Below are 16,755 nucleotides of genomic sequence, written 5' to 3'. Positions count from 1 at the left end.
CAGAACGTGGCTCGGGTGGTCGCCAAGGCAAAAACCCGGGCATGGGAGGAGTTCGGTGAGACCATGGAGCAAGACTTCCGTACGTCTTGGAGGAGATTCTGGTCCACCATCCGGCGCCTAAGGGGGGGAGGGGGAAGCAGTGTGCTACCAACACTATCTATAGGTCTCTGCTCTTTGCAGATGATGTGGTCCTGTTGGCTTCATCAGAACGTGATCTGCAGCTTTCGATTGAGCGGTTCACAGCCGAGTGTGAAGCAGCTGGGATGAGAATAAGCTCCTCTAAATCTGAGACCATGGTCTTGATTCGGAAAAGGGTAGAATGCCTTCTCCGGGTCAGGGATGAGGTCCTGCCCCAAGTGGAGGAGTTTAAGTATCTCAGGGTCTTGTTCACGAGTCCTAGCACCGTCACTCTGGAACCAGTTGCCACCCTCAGAGTCGCCTAAAAACACACCTTCTCCGCTTGGCGTTTCCTGAACATGTTTGATTCGGCCCTCTTTTACGTTGAATTTCTTTCACAATTTTCATTGGTTCACTCTATCCATTGTTTTACCCATCTGTCCTGAACTAGAATGTTTCACCTCTTTTTGTAATTTGAATTGCTTATATTTCTGAATTGCTTTTATTTTTTATTTATTCACTATATTTGTACTTCTACTGTACCATGTTCAGCGCCTTGGGCTTCCTGACAGGGTTGCGGAAGGCGATTTATAAATAAAGCTTTGATTGATTGATTGATTGATTGAGTGAGGGAAGACTGGAGCGTGAGATCGATAGGCGGATTGGTGCTGCATCTGCAGTGATGCGGGCGTTGTACCGGTCTGTCGTAGTGAAGAGAGAGCTGAGTCAGAAGGAGAAGCTCTCGATTTACCGGTCGATCTACGTTCCTACCCTCACCTATGGTCATGAGCTTCGGGTAGTGACCGAAAGAATGAGATCACAGATACAAGCGGCCGAAATGAGTTTTCTCCGAAGTGTGGCTGGGCTCTCCCTTAGATATAGGGTGAGAAGCTCGGTCATCCGTGAGGGGCTCAGAGTAGACCCGCTGCTCCTCCACATCGAGAGGAGCCAGTTGAGGTGGCTCGGGCATCTGGTCAGGATGCCTCCTGGATGCCTCCCTGGTGAGGTTTTCCGGGCACGTCCAACCGGGAGACCTAAAGGTAGACCCAGGACACGGTGGAGGGACTATGTCTCTCACCTGGCCAGGGAACACCTTGGGATTCCCCCGGAAGAGCTGGCCCAAGCGGCTGGGGAGAGGGAAGTCTGGGCCTCTCGCCTTAGTCTGCTGCCCCCGCGACCCGACTCCGAATAAGCGGATGAAAATGGATGGATGTACATATAGCAACATAAAGCTTCTCTATCTCTTATCTTGACCTAAAATGTTCAGTTATTGGACTTTTCCATATTAAATGTCTTTGTTCACTGTCCAAAAACCATCTTTCTGCTCTTAACCTGCTATCTGCGGTGGATGTCAAGCACCTGTTATTTCTACTCCTACTTTGCATCCATCTCCAACGAGATACAAAACAAAATATTTGTTAAACAAAGTATTTGCGACAGGTAACTATGCAAAGTTTTGGGGATGTTTTCAACTAGTCAGAAAACTCAGCAGCTCCTGTTTGCGGCAGCTGCTCAACATCAGCCTCAGGAAGGCGAGAAATAAGACTTTAGCTGAAGGAAAACAATATTTTATTTTGTGTTTTCCTCTTTAGCTGTGAAAAACAGCCCTTATCCTCACTGAAGCTTAATTCCATAAAAACATGTTTCGACACGGCTGGAGGATTCCAGGCTTTATGATGGTCTTAGTGTGGACTTGCTCCTATTGTAAGTAACATTTCTGTTGATCTTGAAGCTTCAAATTACAAATGTTTTACCAATGAAACCATACTTATAGCTGACGTATAATGAAAAGGTGTAAATTGTTACCTTTGTCATCATAATAATATCTTTCAGCATTAAAATGTTTTATTTTATTTTCTGTTTTAAATTTTCAGCATTTTTTAGCTCAGGGGACAAGAGTGATTCATCCCCTTTTCCAGCATCTGCGGTAGTATCCAGACTCAGTGCATGTTTAACCCAAAGAAACACGGTCTGTTTTATTGCTGACAACTTCTATGGAGTCATTAATGCAACAAAACATAATGGATCAGCCTGTAAGTCAACTTTATTCATCAAATGCAACGCTAATATGTGCGGCACTTCAGTACTGTTGATACATGCATCAAATGCTTTCCATGCCATCTGCAGTTGGTGTTTGTAGACCTGCATAACTTTGAGGACAAATCCAAGTGAAACTTGAAAAATTAGAAACTAGTGCAAAAGTTCATTTATGTCACACACTTCTATGGAAAGCCAGATATTTCAGCCTTTATTTGTTAAAATCGTGATGATTGTGGCTTACAGCTTTAAAGGTTCAATATTCTAGACTCAAATGTCACTCTCTAATCAGCTGATGAATCCAGAGCACCTGCAGAGGGTTCCTGAGCCTTTTGATGGTCTCTCAGTCTAAGTATGATTACTGACATACCGGTAGATGGACTTTTGCACCAGATTCTTATTTTTTAACACTTTACAGTAAAGGAAATATTGTACTTTTAATCCTACACTGTCTATGTGATATTGTATGTGTTTTATTTTGTTTTTGTTTCTTTTATCAAGTGGACCCCGGGAAGAATAGTTTTCACTATTGTGAAGACTAATGGGGATCCTTAAATAAACAAAGGTCCCTTTATTAATGTTACTTAATGCATTACTAAACATTAATAAGCTATTAAAGAGCAAGTCACCCCCAAATCAACTTTTTTTTTTACTGATAAACTATATAAATGAGTGTCTGATCGTGCTGGCGACACATGTAGTCAATAATTTAACACTTTAGTGCATCTTAGTTCAAATTTAAATATTCTATCTAAAACTGTCAGCGTTGTGCCCTCTTCAGGTAAAAACTCTGCACTGCATTTTTATTTAAATCTGCCATTGCTAATGGCTAAGATGTATCATATGAAATCAGCTGGTACCTTATGATGTCACAATGTCATTGTGAGACTGTATTTGTGTGTATTTGTTGGCAGCTCCGCCCTCTCGGTCTGCCAGGCAAGAGCATTTGTTGAATTTTTCAAACAGGAAGTGGGAGTGGAGGAAGATTCTGGTAGGGGGTGACTTGCTCTTTAAGTAATGTATTAACAAGTATTAAGGCCCACAAAATGTGCAAAATTCTCCTGTTGGCGTTCACTCTCGTGTTAAATCTGTCCTTATTACTGAAACATAAGTACGATTACACACCGACAGGTGAATATTGCGGGAGATTTTTATATTTTATTGGGGCCCTAAATCCTCAGTAGGGTCATCAGTAGTTGGTGTCTAACTCCAGTCATTACTGGGCGAGAGGCAGGGGACGCATTGGACATGTCTCCAGTCCATCTCAAGGTCACAGAGACAAACAACCAGTCAAAACCGGAGCACCCCCAGAGAAAACTAAAGGACGCATTAGGAGAACATGTTAACTCCGCTAAGAGCCGGGATTTAAACCTGCGTCGGTGCACAATCCTTACAAGTTATACCTAATAAATCTGGCCTTACCAATCAGTTTGTAGAAAGTATGTTTATATTTAAACTCTGAGCTCGCCCTTTCTCGCCAGGTCCACGTTTGGCTTCATGTTCAGGTCTGAGTAGAGGGTCGTAGAACCGAGCTTTCTGAGCTCTCTGGGATCTGTTGGTACCCTCCCAGTTAAGCAGGTCACAGCCTCGAGTGCTCACCTGGTCGCTAGCATCGAGTCGTCGAGTAGCCTCTCTAAAACATTATTCTTTTCTTCCCTCAGGGAAAGATAGCTGCATAATATTTCTTCAGAGAAACATCACAAGACAAAGTAAGTGCACCTACTTGTGACTATACCAACATTCAGGATTTAGTCAGAACTGTCTTTGAAATGTCAGAAAGTGAAACATACATTTCTATTTTTATTTCACAGAAAAATTGTGGAAAGTCTGGCCACAAGTGGAAGTAAAAGGCTCTCTCCTACTTTATGTTCCCAAAGATCTCGTCAGGAAATCTCTGACAGTATATACTCGAGCTGGAAAGAACAGCACGAACGCAAATCCAAGTATATTACTGACCAAATGAGACAAAGAATAGATGCTGACAATACATTTGTTGAAGTGACATCACTTTCTTTTCTTATCCAGACCAAAGCTTTTTGGATTTCGGTCCTGTGGTAATGAATAAGATATGTGGCAGCGGCAGTACTTATGATAAAGCCTACTGTGAAAACATAGGTGAGTATGTATCAGATATGTGGTATACAAGTTTGTGTACTTTATTTGACTGACACAAACACAAAGTATTATTAATACTCACTGAAAAACCTTTTAACTTTGAGAAATGTAAAGTTCTGGAATTTATGGAAGCAAAACATGGTTGAAGATTTGTGGGAAAGCCAAGGATGGAAGCCTTAAAAGATTGCTGAAAGCCGTTATGGCTCACCCCTCCCCTCGAGTATCATCCCTGAGACGCTTCTGCTGGAACCAGAAACCGGCAAAGATGGAGGAAACGAGACAGCGCTAAACACCGGCTGACATTTTCTAGGTCCAAACATCTTTTTGGGACTCTGGTAGTTCGTCCGAAAGTGGCAGCAGCCGTCTGTTTCTCCCTCTCTGATGTCATTGAGCGGAGAACCTCTCACACCAGTGGTGTTCTGTTTCCAAATACAGGGAAGTGCAGCGATTTGGCGGGACTGACAGCCGGTCTGAAACGTGTTATTGGTGGAGGTTTTTAGACAAACATGAGAGAACCACTTTATTTCATTGAAAAAAAAATCTCCACAATGTTAGAACGTATTTAGAGGATGTGGGACACTGAAGACCCATTTTAAAAAATTGCTTGTGATTCCAACGGGTCACTCTGAGTTTATCATGCAGGCTGAACATGAAAATAGTCTCCTACACCAGTCTCCTGGATTAGCTTCTGACAGTAAAACTCCAGGATTAGAAAATCCTGGCAGATCTATGTCACACTGTCACTTGACACTCATGGACTCACCCATCTTGAGTCACGGCGGGGAAGGCTGTTGCTGGTTTATCGTCCAGGAAACAGCAGAGAGTGTCTGGGCTAGTAAAAGCTAATCGTTAGCATTAGCAACTTCACCACATGGCAGAACTCCTCCATGCTTCTTTGTAGAGATAAAACATCAACGTTGCAGAGCAAACAGAGCCCGTGGTAGAGTCGTGTTGCTGTTAGCCAATCAGAGAAGAGATGTCCAAGTATCAGGAAAAAACTCCAAAACCCGCCGTCTGAAGCTCTCTGCTAGTTCCTGAAACAAGTTAATCTGAGACTCATTCATTCATTCATTCATTCATTCATTCATTCATTCATTCATTCCTACTAGAGACCACTACAAATGTGTTAATTGAGTGTCCCAAACCTTTCATAGGCATAAAAATTAATGTTTTAAGTTAATTTGTTTTCCAAATTTGCCACTGCAGCTTTAATTTTTCCTCTTTTACTGTTATAAATTATTGCCTCTGTCCTCATGCTGATCGACATTATGGAAAGGGGAAAAATTATAATGGGGTGCTTCTCCTAGAGAGATTTGAACCAGCATACTGCATCAAATCTCTTGATGCAAATCTCTCAGTTCTGGACCAACTCCTGTCCACTTCCTGTGCGTCAGCATAAAATAATATTATTTTTACTTCAAGCCAGGACTGTGGTCGGTAGCTTACCCATAATAGACATGTTTGGACCAACAAAAATAAGCTTGTTCATCTTAGAAATGTTAGCTATCCAGTTTTCAACCAGCGCTTGAGAATAACAAAAATAATCTCTGTCTTTTAGCCAACGTTTTCAACGACAAGTACTTACTAAACATGACCAACCGTCCTGAGTGCATCAACTGTGACAACCCAATAAAAGGGCCGGATGAAACGTTAACGCTCAACACCTCTGTGGAAAGTATCATAGGAAACACACCAGGAGAAGTTGATGCATCTTCGGCTGCGTAAGACATGCTTATTGGGTTGATTACTGAATGAACTTTGTTGCATGTTTAGTCAAAGTAGAAGGTTCTGCGTTTGAATTGTTTTACTCTAAATAATAGTTCAAACAGCCTGCTGGACACACAAGTTTAAATAAAAATGTGTGTATTTAGCTGCCTTCCTGTCTCCTGCGCAGAGTTCAGGTGTCTGATGTTCTTTAAAGATCTGAAACAACAAATGTGAGACATTAAAGAGCAAGTCACCCCCTACCAGAGTATTGCTCCACTCCCACTTCCTGTTAAAAAAATGCAACAAATGCTGTTGCCTAGCAGACCGAGAGGGCGGAGCCGCTAACAAATACACACACACACAGGCTCACAACAACATTGTGACATCATATGGTACCAGCTAACGTTCTAGGGTGCCTCTTAGCCAATAGCGATGGCAGATTTAAATTCAACTGCAGTGCAGAGTTTTTACCTGACAACGATACAACACTGACAGTTTTAGGCAGAAAATTTAAATTTTAACTAAAATGCACTAAAGTGGAAAACTACTGACTACACGTGTCTGCAGCACGACTAGACACACATTTATATAGCTTATCAGAAAAAAAGTTGATTTGGGGTGACTTGCTCTTTAAGTTCTAACATTAGAATACTCAAATATAAACAAAGCTTCCTAACTCTCACCCTCAGTAATAATAAGAATGTTATGTTTTTCAGTTTGAACAGTCCCGCATTACTGTTCCTCTTTGTTCTCTCAACAGTACTTTTGTTGCTAATTTGGCGAATTTGGTTTCCCAAATGAACGGAACGTCGGCTGAGCTGTCAGCAGGAGAAGGGGTCAAGGGAATGTTGGTGAGACAGGCGGACCCCACAGTGCTGGAGCCGGTGTCATTAGCTTACCAGTCTGCAAACAGCAACCTAAACGTGGGTTATTTATTTGTGCTCCTAAGCAAAGAACAGTGACTTTCTTATTAGCACCTTTTTAATCCTTTAATAAAAATTAAGGTGATGTTTCTGGTGATTAATAATCCTACGGGATGCTTACCTAAAATAACATAAAAGTCTCAGATTTTTAAAGTCAAAGAAACCTTCAGAACAAGTCAGTTTAACTTTATAATTTCCGCACCAAGAAGCAGTGGAATATTTTCATTTTTACAAATTTATTTAAAGCATAAAAGGATCAAATTGAATGCAAAGGTAATATTAATAACAAGAATATTAAAAATGACAGAAAACTTAAGGTAATCGCTGATTAAGGTCATGATGTTTCGTTCAAATTTCTCCATATTCATCAGAATTTAATCTCCATTCATCTGAATAGCTTTACTTTGTGTGAGTTTTTCACTGACTTGTTTTTATTTACTGCAGATTATTGGCGATGCACAAACTCTGAGTACATTTTCAAGATCGGTCACCGTGTCAAAGGAAGCTTTTCAACAAGCTATGTCTTCAAACATCTCCATACCTTTTGCAGCCATCATCCGGTTCCTGAACATGACTTCTGTAAGAGAAGAATATGCAGTAAGAAATGATGGAAATCCTTTTTATGATGCTAAATCATAGTGTGTGTGTGTGTGTGTGTGTGTATGTGTGTGTGTGTGTGTGTGTGTGTGTGTGTGTGTGTGTTTGCAGGACGATAAAAACAGCACTGTTCTACAGAACGAGGTTATAGGAATCGATATGGGAGCTAAAATCAAAAATCTTTCTGACCCAGTCAACATCACGTTCAAGAACTTAATATACGTGAGTTTGGTGAATTATTTCTTTGATTTAGAAAATAAAATCCCATTCATGAAGAACAAACGTAGCTCTGTTTGTTTGCAGAGTGGGAATCCGCATTGTCACTCGTGGAATGGAGACGGTAATTCTGGACACTTTGTCATTTGCATGTTTATGTTAGAGGGAAGCACGGCGGCGAGGTTGAGCACTGTTGTCTTATAGCAAAAAGTTCTCACCATGCAAAGGTACAGGCCAGAAGTTTGGGCATGCCATCTCATTCAATGTGCTTTCTTTATTTACGTTGGTAGATTCTCACTGAAGACATCAAAACTATGAATGAACACATGAGGAGTTATGTACTTAACCCAGAAAGGTGAAAAAACTGAAAACATGTTTTATATTCTGTGTTCTTCAAAATAGCCACCCCTTTGCTCTGATTACTGCTTTGCACGCTCTTGGCCTTCTCCTGATGAGCTTCAAGAGGAAGTCACCTGAAATGGGTTTCTTGAAATGAAACTCCTGGTTTATGTTTTCCAGGCGCTTGCCGGAACAGCGCCACCTTATCTTGCAGAGCTTTTAATAAGGTATGTTCCTGCTCGACCTCTCCGCTCTGCAGAGAAGGATTTATTGGTCGAGCCGAGGTGTAACTGCAGGTCTCGAAGGGAGCGAGCATTTGCAATGCTGGCCCCAAGACTGTGGAGCAAACTCCCACTAGATATGCATCTACTGTCTGGAGATTTAAAGCTAAATTGTAGCAATATTGCAAATCTAGTTAATTTTATACTTTTTTGTACTCTTTTGGTTTTATTGTTATTTTTCTGGTAATATTCTTGGAATGGTTTAATTTATTTTCATTGTTTTTAGGCATTATGTGCATTTAGATTTAATTGTTTTTAGTGTTTTTTATGTCTTGTGAAATCCATTTTCAGCATGGTTTTATAGTTGTCTCTAATTTGAATGTATATGATCTATGATTTCATCATGTACTGCACTTTGGGTGACCCTGGCTGGCGCCATTAAGGTGCTTTATAAAAAAAATAAATAAAAATGAAAGCCAACAGTCTTGAAGGAGTTCCCAGAGGTGTTTAGCACTTGTTGGCCCCTACACGGTCATGAAAATGAAGAAAACACATTGAATGAGAATGTTTGGCCTGTACTCTATGTTATCTCAACTGGTTGTTCTGCAGCAGGCGCCGTGTAGATGAGGTGGTAGGGAACCAATAATCCTAGAGGCAGGTTCTGTTGCCCTTTGCATCACATGCAGAGATGTTTAAGCTGCAAGATTATTTTAAACATGTAATTTTCACATAATTTAGGTGGGCTGCACTGTGGCGCAGTGTGTAGCGCTGTTGCCTTGCAGCAAGAAGGTCCGTGCTGGCAACCTGTCCTACTGGAGGTAGGCGCCAGCCCCTTGTGACCCTGCGTGGATAAGCGGGTACAGAACATGGATGGACAATCTAAGTGCAGGGACCATGAGAGGGAGGGAGTCAGTTTAGTTCTTCTATAGTTAATTTGAACTTTCAAGGTCCAGACACCAAAATGATCTTCTTTACATTAAGTTCTGCTCTGCTTCATTCTGGTTTTACAGGTGGGAGGCCAAACTGGACCAACGCTGGATGTGAAACCATAAAAGATGCAAATGGAGGGATTATATGTCAGTGTACACATCTGACGTTCTTCGCTATATTACTGGTGAGATCTTTTCGTCCTAAAGTTTCAGAAGGATGAGATCGATCCTCTGCTGATCTATTTTCTTTATTTCAAATGTAAAAAAGTGTTTTCCTCTTTGGTTTTGCAGACTCCCATAAACGAAACCATCTCCAGCACAGACCTGAAGTACCTCACCACCATCTCACAGGCTGGCTGTGGCTTGTCCATGTTCTTCCTGGGCGTAGGCCTCTTCATGCATTTTCTTATAAGGTATCAGTGAGGAAATCTAAACTTTCATGCATACTTATGCTTCAAAAAAATGTATAAAAATGCACAGAAATATGATATAGCACTAATTAAAGCTGCAATTCTTCTATGCAAGGAAAAAAAATAATAAGTTTGTTCTTTTACACGAGGTTTTGTTCATTTTAGCAAGATTTTATGTTGCTAAAATGAACAATGCAATAAGAATTTTTTTAAATAAAAGTTGAGGTGTTCTGCCCACAAAGAACTGTGAAATAAATACAGACAGAAAATATTATTATAATTAATAAAATAATTATGAGTATATATGCTTTTTAATCATGTTTTATTTTAATCATGAAAATCTTTTAAAAGAATTTAGCTAAGTGAGTTTGAAGCACACCATTGTGAGTACACCAGTATAAAATAAACCTGCTGGTTCTGGGAATGTTGGAAAACGTTATGGAAATAAGTTGGCTCATGAACAGAGTAAAACGCTGCTGTGAGTTAATGTCTAAATTGTTCACCGTAGGCAAATCAAGCTGTTGAATAGTAGTAGCGCTGTTGGACTTCTATGGAAAACTTTCCAGTGTACTTTTGTCAAAACAAACTTTATGCAAAAAAAAAAATGCTGTCACTTGTTTGGTTCTGGGAATGTTTTTAAAATTCTCATTAAAAATACCTTTTTATGCATCTTCTGATCAAATATATATATTTAGAATATTTTATATGTGAGGATCTGCTTCATTATCATCTTCCTCCTGTTCATCATCATCATCACTGATGTCGAGATTGGTTGGCAGAATAACTGTCCTCCAGCATTTCCCAGAGAAATCTTAGTTTAAAACTGCAAAATATATTCAGTATCATAATTGTTATTATTACTGTTAAGATTATGTCTAAAAAAACAACAGATTTTACCTAAAAATATTCATAATTTCTTTTACTTGTTCAGGGCGTATGTTCAAGTATGGCAGATTTGATTTTCATGCTAAAATGTCACCAACTTTATTGAGTTTAACATTTCCAACACATTTATCCTTGTTTAGCACAACTAGTCAACCTGATGTGAGAGTTTCATAAACCTATCATTGTTAGTTTTAGAGATCTGACCGTAAACACGAGAGGAGATCAGCAGTTTTCTGGCTCTGCAGACACACCAATATTTGGCGCGTTATAGCCCTGCACTGATTGGTGGAATGATGCCATGGTGCAAACCGTGTCTAGCTTGATCTCTGATGATTGTTTGGGTGAAATCCCGTAATTCTAAGAGTTTGTAAAAAGGCACATCGACATCATTTATGATGCGAGTGGAAGTGTCTAAATATGGACGTTGGCCCTATAAAGGGCATTAAACTCATTAGTTTGACTCATGACGGGGAAGGCTGTTGTTGTTTTAGTTAGCATTAGCAACTCCACCACACAGCAGAACTCCTCCTCCTTGTGCTTTTTGTGGAGATAAAACATCAACGTTGCCAGTCAGCGGTAAAGACGTGTTGTTATGTATTCCGAAGCGAGACATCCAAATATCAGGAAATAAGACTCCAAATCCTGCCGTCTGAAGCTCAGATGTGATGTGGCTCACTTCTAGTTTCTGAAAACGGGGCACTGGTGTTTTCTTCCCCTACGACTCATAATGCATTAATTCCTGCTAGAGACCGCTGCAAATGTATTCATTAAATGAGTGAACCACACCTTTAAATTTTTTGGGATGTCGGTAGAGCTTTTCAAGACCCACCGCCCGGTGTTTACGACCCAGAGAGGGCCCCTGGCCCCAGCATCAGAAACCAATGCACTAAAATGTCAGCCCGACTTTTAGGAACAATCATGGTGTTTTGAAAATTGGAAGGTAGTCACTAATCGCCGTCAAATGACTACTTCCTGTTTCTGGAGGTTGCATTCTTTACTGCAGATCTGACTGAACATCGCTAAAAAATGACCAAATTATCTCATTAATAAATAGCCTCGGATAAAGAGACTGTTTATCTAAAGTACTTTTAACAAAACTAAACAACTTCTCACATGTATTTTTGGTTTATTCTGTGTTTACAGGAGGACTAAGGCGAGTCAGACTACGGTTATTCTCATCCACCTGATGTTGGCCATGTTCCTGCTGAACTTCACCTTCCTGATCAACAACAGCATTGCAAAGATGAAAAACCTGGTGGGCTGTCAGGTGATGGCAGCCATCATGCACTTCTCCATGTTGGCCACGTTCAGCTGGTTTGCTGGACAGGCCTTCCACCTCTGTCTGCAGCTCTACACTGGAGGCCAAATTGCCATCAAACGCTACATCCTCAAAATCTCTGCCATCAACTGGGGTGAGAACGTTGCACTCTTCATATTCACAATCTATCAAAAGATGATTGAAATTAAACTAGTTTTCCTTGTTTCCTTTCCCAGCTCTCCCAGCTGTAATTGCAATTATTATTGCCTGCTTAGGAAAATACGGTCTTGAAACCATCTATACTGATGATCCTGCAAACAATGTGGACATGTGAGACTTAAAATCATTTAAATTCTGTACCGTTATGTGAAAACAGTCCTTGTAGGAGCTAACAGTTCTTCTCCTTCCAAGGTGCTGGATAACTGATGTCTACGTTCACTACATTGTCAACATTGGCTACTATTCGCTGGTCTTCCTCTTCACCTTCACCACTGTCATCATCACTGTTTCCTGGCTCTTTGGTCTCAAGAAATCCAAAGTGGCTGGTGAAAAAGGGGGCACAAGTGGCAAAAGTGTGTTAACCATCATGGGCCTGTGCTGCCAGCTGGGTGTCACGTGGGGCTTCGCCTTCTTCGCCTACGGTGCCCTCCGGATCCCCGCCACCTACATTTTCACAATCCTCAACTCCTTCCAGGGTACTTAACTGAAATTGTCATTTAGCACACATATTACACGAGTCAAATTAGGAGGACTTCACTCTGAATGAAACATTCTAGGTCTGACATATATAAACATCCTCATTTCTATACTGTTTTTTTTCTGCAGAAAATGCTCATCTCTGTTTCAGTAAACAAAGGTTGATCGTTAATATTAAAACCTCCATCAGCTTTCAAAGATGCGGATCATTTGTTTAATCAAGGCCCAGATGTACCTGTTTCAGCACAGAGAATTCAGCTGGGGGAGAAAGTAGCTTAACACGGAGGGATTTGGAGTTTTTTCCTGATATTTGGACACCTCTCCTCTGATTGGCTAACAGCAACACGACACTACCACTGACTGTTTGCTCTGCAACGTTGATGTTTTATCTCCACAAATAACACAAGCCTGGAGGAGTTGCGCTGTGTGTTGGAGTTGCTAATGCTAACTGTTAGCTTCTAATGCTAAGGGTTGCAGGGACGGCAGCTCAGGAGGTAAAGTGGGTTGTCCAGTAATCAGAAGGTTGCAGGTTCGATCCTGGCTCCTTTCTTGTCCTTGGGCAAGACACTTAAACCGACTTGCCTGCTGGTGGTGGTCGGAGGGACCGGTGGCGCCAGTGTTCAGCAGCCTTGCCTCTGTCAGTGTGCCCCAGAGCAGCTGTGGCTACATCGTAGCTCATCATCACCAGCATGTGAATGACTGATTGTGTTGTGAAGCACCTTGGGGGTTATAGCTAAGAAGGTGCTATACAAATACAGGCCATTTACCATTTCTACTAGCAGAGATTTTCTCTGCTGTTTCCTGGACGCTAAACCAACAACAGCCTTCCCCGTCGTGAGCCAAGATGGGTGAGTCCATGAATGTGTGGCGACAGTGTGACGTAGATCTGTCAGGATTTTCTAATCCTAGAGTTTCATCTGTTTTCTATCAGAAGCTAATGCAGGAGATAGGTGTAGGAGACTATTTTCATTAAAAACTCAGAGCAACCCATTAGAATAAGAAACACGATTTGCAAAAATGGTTTTTCATTTTTCCACACTTAATACAGATGTCTCCATTAAAGAAATGTTAATAAGAAAAATCCTTCAAATAGAACAAGCAGTAAAGATTTTTGGTTACACTTTGGAAAAATCTATTTTATAATTAAGCCGATTAATTTAGATCATTTCTGTGAGCATCCCATTTTCTTTCTGCCAGGTTTCTTCCTGTTCATCTATTACTACAACTCAACAAAAGCAAGAGCCAATGCTGCTGCAGGAAGCTCCAGCACACAGACCTCCACCAGCGTCAGCACCATCAAGAGTGGTCTGGATGTCGTATTTAACCCCTATGACATTACTCACCAAAAATCTAAATAATACTGCATTTTAGGCTGTTATTGTTTATATGTAATATAGATGCATTTATAAAATTGTGGTTTTACTTTTATTTGCGGGTATTCATCCTCTCATAAGACACTTTGTATGTTTTGTTATATTTTTAATGGAAAAGTTCAGAAACAACATTTTTGCACAATTTAAACACCTTATGGGACATTTCTAACTCATTTTATCTGAAAAGAATATAAATTAATTATAAGAAACATGCGTTTTAACAACTTTTACACAAGCCATTAAATAAGGAATAAATGAACGCCCTGCTGTGTACACGTGTTTTAGTGTTTGAAATAAAAAGATATTTACATGAAATCTTTATTTAGTTTAAACAACAATATATAGAACTGATTATTAAGGGTTTGTGACACTTTTACAGTAACAGTGCTTCTGCTTCTTTTAGAGCGTTCTCCATTTCAGTGGCCTGCTGGGAAAAGTTCTCCCTCTCCTGCCTCATCAGCTCTCGTGCTTTTGTGATGTCCTCCATTGTTGTCCAGAGCTCCTAGAAGTTTGTAAAACAGCTAAATGAAACATGAACAGTTGCAGCGTGGAGGATTGTGTTGTTAAAAGTGGAGCTTGACTCACCTTTAGCTGGGTTTGCTGTTGGGATGCAGTATCACTAAATGCTTTTAACTCCTGCAGCAGGTCAGTGGAAACGCTCTGGATACATGTCAAAAAGTTGATTTAGGTGTTTTTACAATGGCAAGTGTGTCTAGAATATATTTATAGCACACTGTAAATAAAATAGGTGATAAGATCGTATTTTATTACAGTGATCCCTCGCTACTTCGCGGTTCGTTTATCGCGGATTCACGACTTTGCGGATTTTTTCTTTGGAGCCTTATTCAAGGGAAATTCGCCGATTCGCGGTATTTTTCACTGATTCGCGGCAATTTTATATGCAAAATATCAAGAAATTCCTATTCTTTTCATCAATTTCATCATAAAATGCACTTTTTGTAATAAAACTATTAAAAAAAAACAAGTAAAAAATTTTTTTTCTTGAGTTTCACCCACAAAAAGAGAATGTGATCATACGATAATTCAATATAGTACTGTACTGTAAATATGGTGTCCCTACTTCGCGGATTTTCACCTATCGCGGCCAGGTCTGGAACGCATCTACCGCGATAAACGAGGAATCACTGTATCTGCTTACAGAAAACAATTAACTTATTTGTTCTCTTCGGAAGGTCTGGAACAAATGAGTATTTTAAACGTAAATGTACTCCAGATTGTAAACATTTGTGTGAGTTTGATTTGAGCTTAATTACAATTTAAGCATGGCTTTAATTATTGATGTAGACTGAAGTGAAATAAATTAAGTGTACCATGGCTTCTTTCCTTTTGTCTTCATTATGTTGGGCTGCATCTCCAACTTTTTCTCCTAAAACTGAAAATCAAGAACCGTGTTTTTTTTTCTCCAGTTAACACATTGGACAGGAGCTGATATACAGGATGTAAAGGAAGACGTTTGTTCCGCCACCTGGGTCAATCTTGGCAGAAACCAGAAGAACACGACAGTCGTGGAGGTTTTTCTTTATCGCTGCATTCTCGCTGAGAAGCTCACTGAACTGAAGCTCCAGCTCAGCAACTTGTTGCTGTAATGAAAAGGAAGAAGCAGCACCTAAAAAAATGAACGAATAACGATGTCATTTTCTTTTGTGTTGTTTTCTTTACCCGCGACTCTGAAAGTTGTTTCTGCAGCTCCTCGTTGATGGCGGTCAAGTGATGATATTGCTCCTTGAGCTCGACCTGCTGCCCATGCCTAGTTGAAATTCTGCAGAAAAGTCCAAACAACTGAGAATCTAAACACAAAGATGCGGCTGTCTATAAAATGTTTTAATAATATGGAGAATCGTGTAGGATTTACCCTTTGGGAACTTTAGGAGCAGCACCTTTTCTGCTAAACAAACAGATTTAACAGCACAGAGGAAAACAGCCGGCAGATTTTGTGGTATACATAATTATTCTTTACGTCAAGGTATTTTAAAATCAGAAGGGAAGTCATTTACCTTGGCATGTTTTCTTTTTGGGCTTTAAAGTCTGGTTTCAGGACATTGTTGGCTGCTGTGGAAAGTATAGCCGAGTCTTTGGATTCAGGTTTTTGGGCAGTTTTCTTTCCTTCTCCTGGAACATGAACACCTGAACGTTTTAAAGCTGTTAGTCACAAAAGCGCCATAATCATCTAAAACACACCGATTAAAACCAGCAGAAAAGTAGTAAACAAAGAGAATCAGCTCACCTCTTGGAATTTTTGATGACATGTTTTAATGTCACCACCATATAAGGTATTCTGAACAGAGACACGGAAATAAACACGAGTTTGATTCTGATTTTAAAGAATAAAAGTATAAATTAGATATGGTTATTGTTATTTTTTTGATTATTTATTTTGAATTCCACAATGCGAAGATATGAGTGATCTGAAAGTACGAAAACTGTACGAGCAGAAACGTATTAATACCCTGAAATTATTTTTTATTTGTTTTATAAATATAATGTATTCATCGCCATTATGTAACCTATTTAAACTACATTTTTGCAAGTTGGATGAACTGTCCATCACAATGTAGCTGTGTGAAGTGAAATTATTAACATAATTTAAAATGTTGAGACTCAACGGTCCAGAATTATTGACACGACGCGTTTTGGGAGCTCGACATTCAGCACTCAAGCATTTAAATGATCGCAAATACGTTTAACTCACATTAACTACGAAAAAATAAACATAACAAAAACAACAGCCGTGTGAGATAATAAATAGAATTAACTACCTGTTAAGATATGCGGAAAGTAGATTGATGAATCGTTAGATTTTTAAAATGTCCCGCCCTCTGTCCTCTCTTTTCCGGTTACTTGGTCGTTTCCGGTATACTTTTCTTGACTTTGAAAATGTATTTTTTTCTCCATATTTTTTAACAATTAAAAT

The 16,755-nt window shown here is 40.0% G+C and overlaps 3 protein-coding genes across 9 annotated transcripts; 2 read left to right on the top strand and 1 right to left on the bottom strand.

Annotated features, from left to right (window-relative positions):
• Positions 1 to 1,620: 1,620 nt before the first annotated feature.
• LOC139061887 (uncharacterized) lies at positions 1,621 to 8,208 on the top strand. The gene is made up of 11 exons (XM_070541812.1): positions 1,621 to 1,821; positions 1,992 to 2,150; positions 3,816 to 3,863; positions 3,966 to 4,269; positions 5,828 to 5,990; positions 6,737 to 6,899; positions 7,344 to 7,478; positions 7,608 to 7,718; positions 7,800 to 7,904; positions 8,003 to 8,067; positions 8,115 to 8,208. The coding sequence occupies exons 4-11, from the start codon at positions 4,212 to 4,214 to the stop codon at positions 8,206 to 8,208; spliced, it is 894 nt and encodes a 297-aa protein (XP_070397913.1). The 5' UTR covers positions 1,621 to 1,821; positions 1,992 to 2,150; positions 3,816 to 3,863; positions 3,966 to 4,211.
• Positions 8,209 to 9,228: 1,020 nt separating this feature from the next.
• On the top strand, positions 9,229 to 13,185 carry LOC107377799 (adhesion G-protein coupled receptor G2). Its single transcript, XM_015947650.3, has 5 exons — positions 9,229 to 9,386; positions 9,493 to 9,614; positions 11,640 to 11,908; positions 11,991 to 12,084; positions 12,166 to 13,185. Exons 1-5 carry the CDS (start codon positions 9,234 to 9,236, stop codon positions 12,455 to 12,457), a joined length of 930 nt encoding a protein of 309 aa, XP_015803136.3. The 5' UTR covers positions 9,229 to 9,233; the 3' UTR covers positions 12,458 to 13,185.
• Positions 13,186 to 13,912: 727 nt separating this feature from the next.
• On the bottom strand, positions 13,913 to 16,700 carry knstrn (kinetochore localized astrin (SPAG5) binding protein). Of its 7 annotated transcripts, none has more exons than XM_015947654.3 (9): positions 16,601 to 16,700; positions 16,069 to 16,119; positions 15,839 to 15,968; positions 15,697 to 15,729; positions 15,504 to 15,603; positions 15,310 to 15,424; positions 15,155 to 15,216; positions 14,409 to 14,483; positions 13,913 to 14,325 (listed from the first exon to the last, which is right to left on the bottom strand). In XM_015947654.3, exons 2-9 carry the CDS (start codon positions 16,088 to 16,090, stop codon positions 14,197 to 14,199), a joined length of 666 nt encoding a protein of 221 aa, XP_015803140.3. In that variant the 5' UTR covers positions 16,091 to 16,119; positions 16,601 to 16,700; the 3' UTR covers positions 13,913 to 14,196. The 7 variants fall into 7 exon arrangements, with proteins under 7 accessions (XP_015803140.3, XP_015803142.3, XP_015803141.3 ...); XM_015947656.3 differs by having other exon boundaries at positions 15,839 to 15,953; XM_015947655.3 differs by having other exon boundaries at positions 15,697 to 15,726; positions 16,601 to 16,699.
• Between the last annotated feature and the right edge of the window lie 55 nt (positions 16,701 to 16,755).

Source organism: Nothobranchius furzeri, chromosome 2 (genome assembly GCF_043380555.1).
Source record: "Nothobranchius furzeri strain GRZ-AD chromosome 2, NfurGRZ-RIMD1, whole genome shotgun sequence".
Lineage (NCBI taxonomy): Eukaryota > Metazoa > Chordata > Actinopteri > Cyprinodontiformes > Nothobranchiidae > Nothobranchius > Nothobranchius furzeri.
This window is presented reverse-complemented; position numbering and strand designations above follow the sequence as displayed.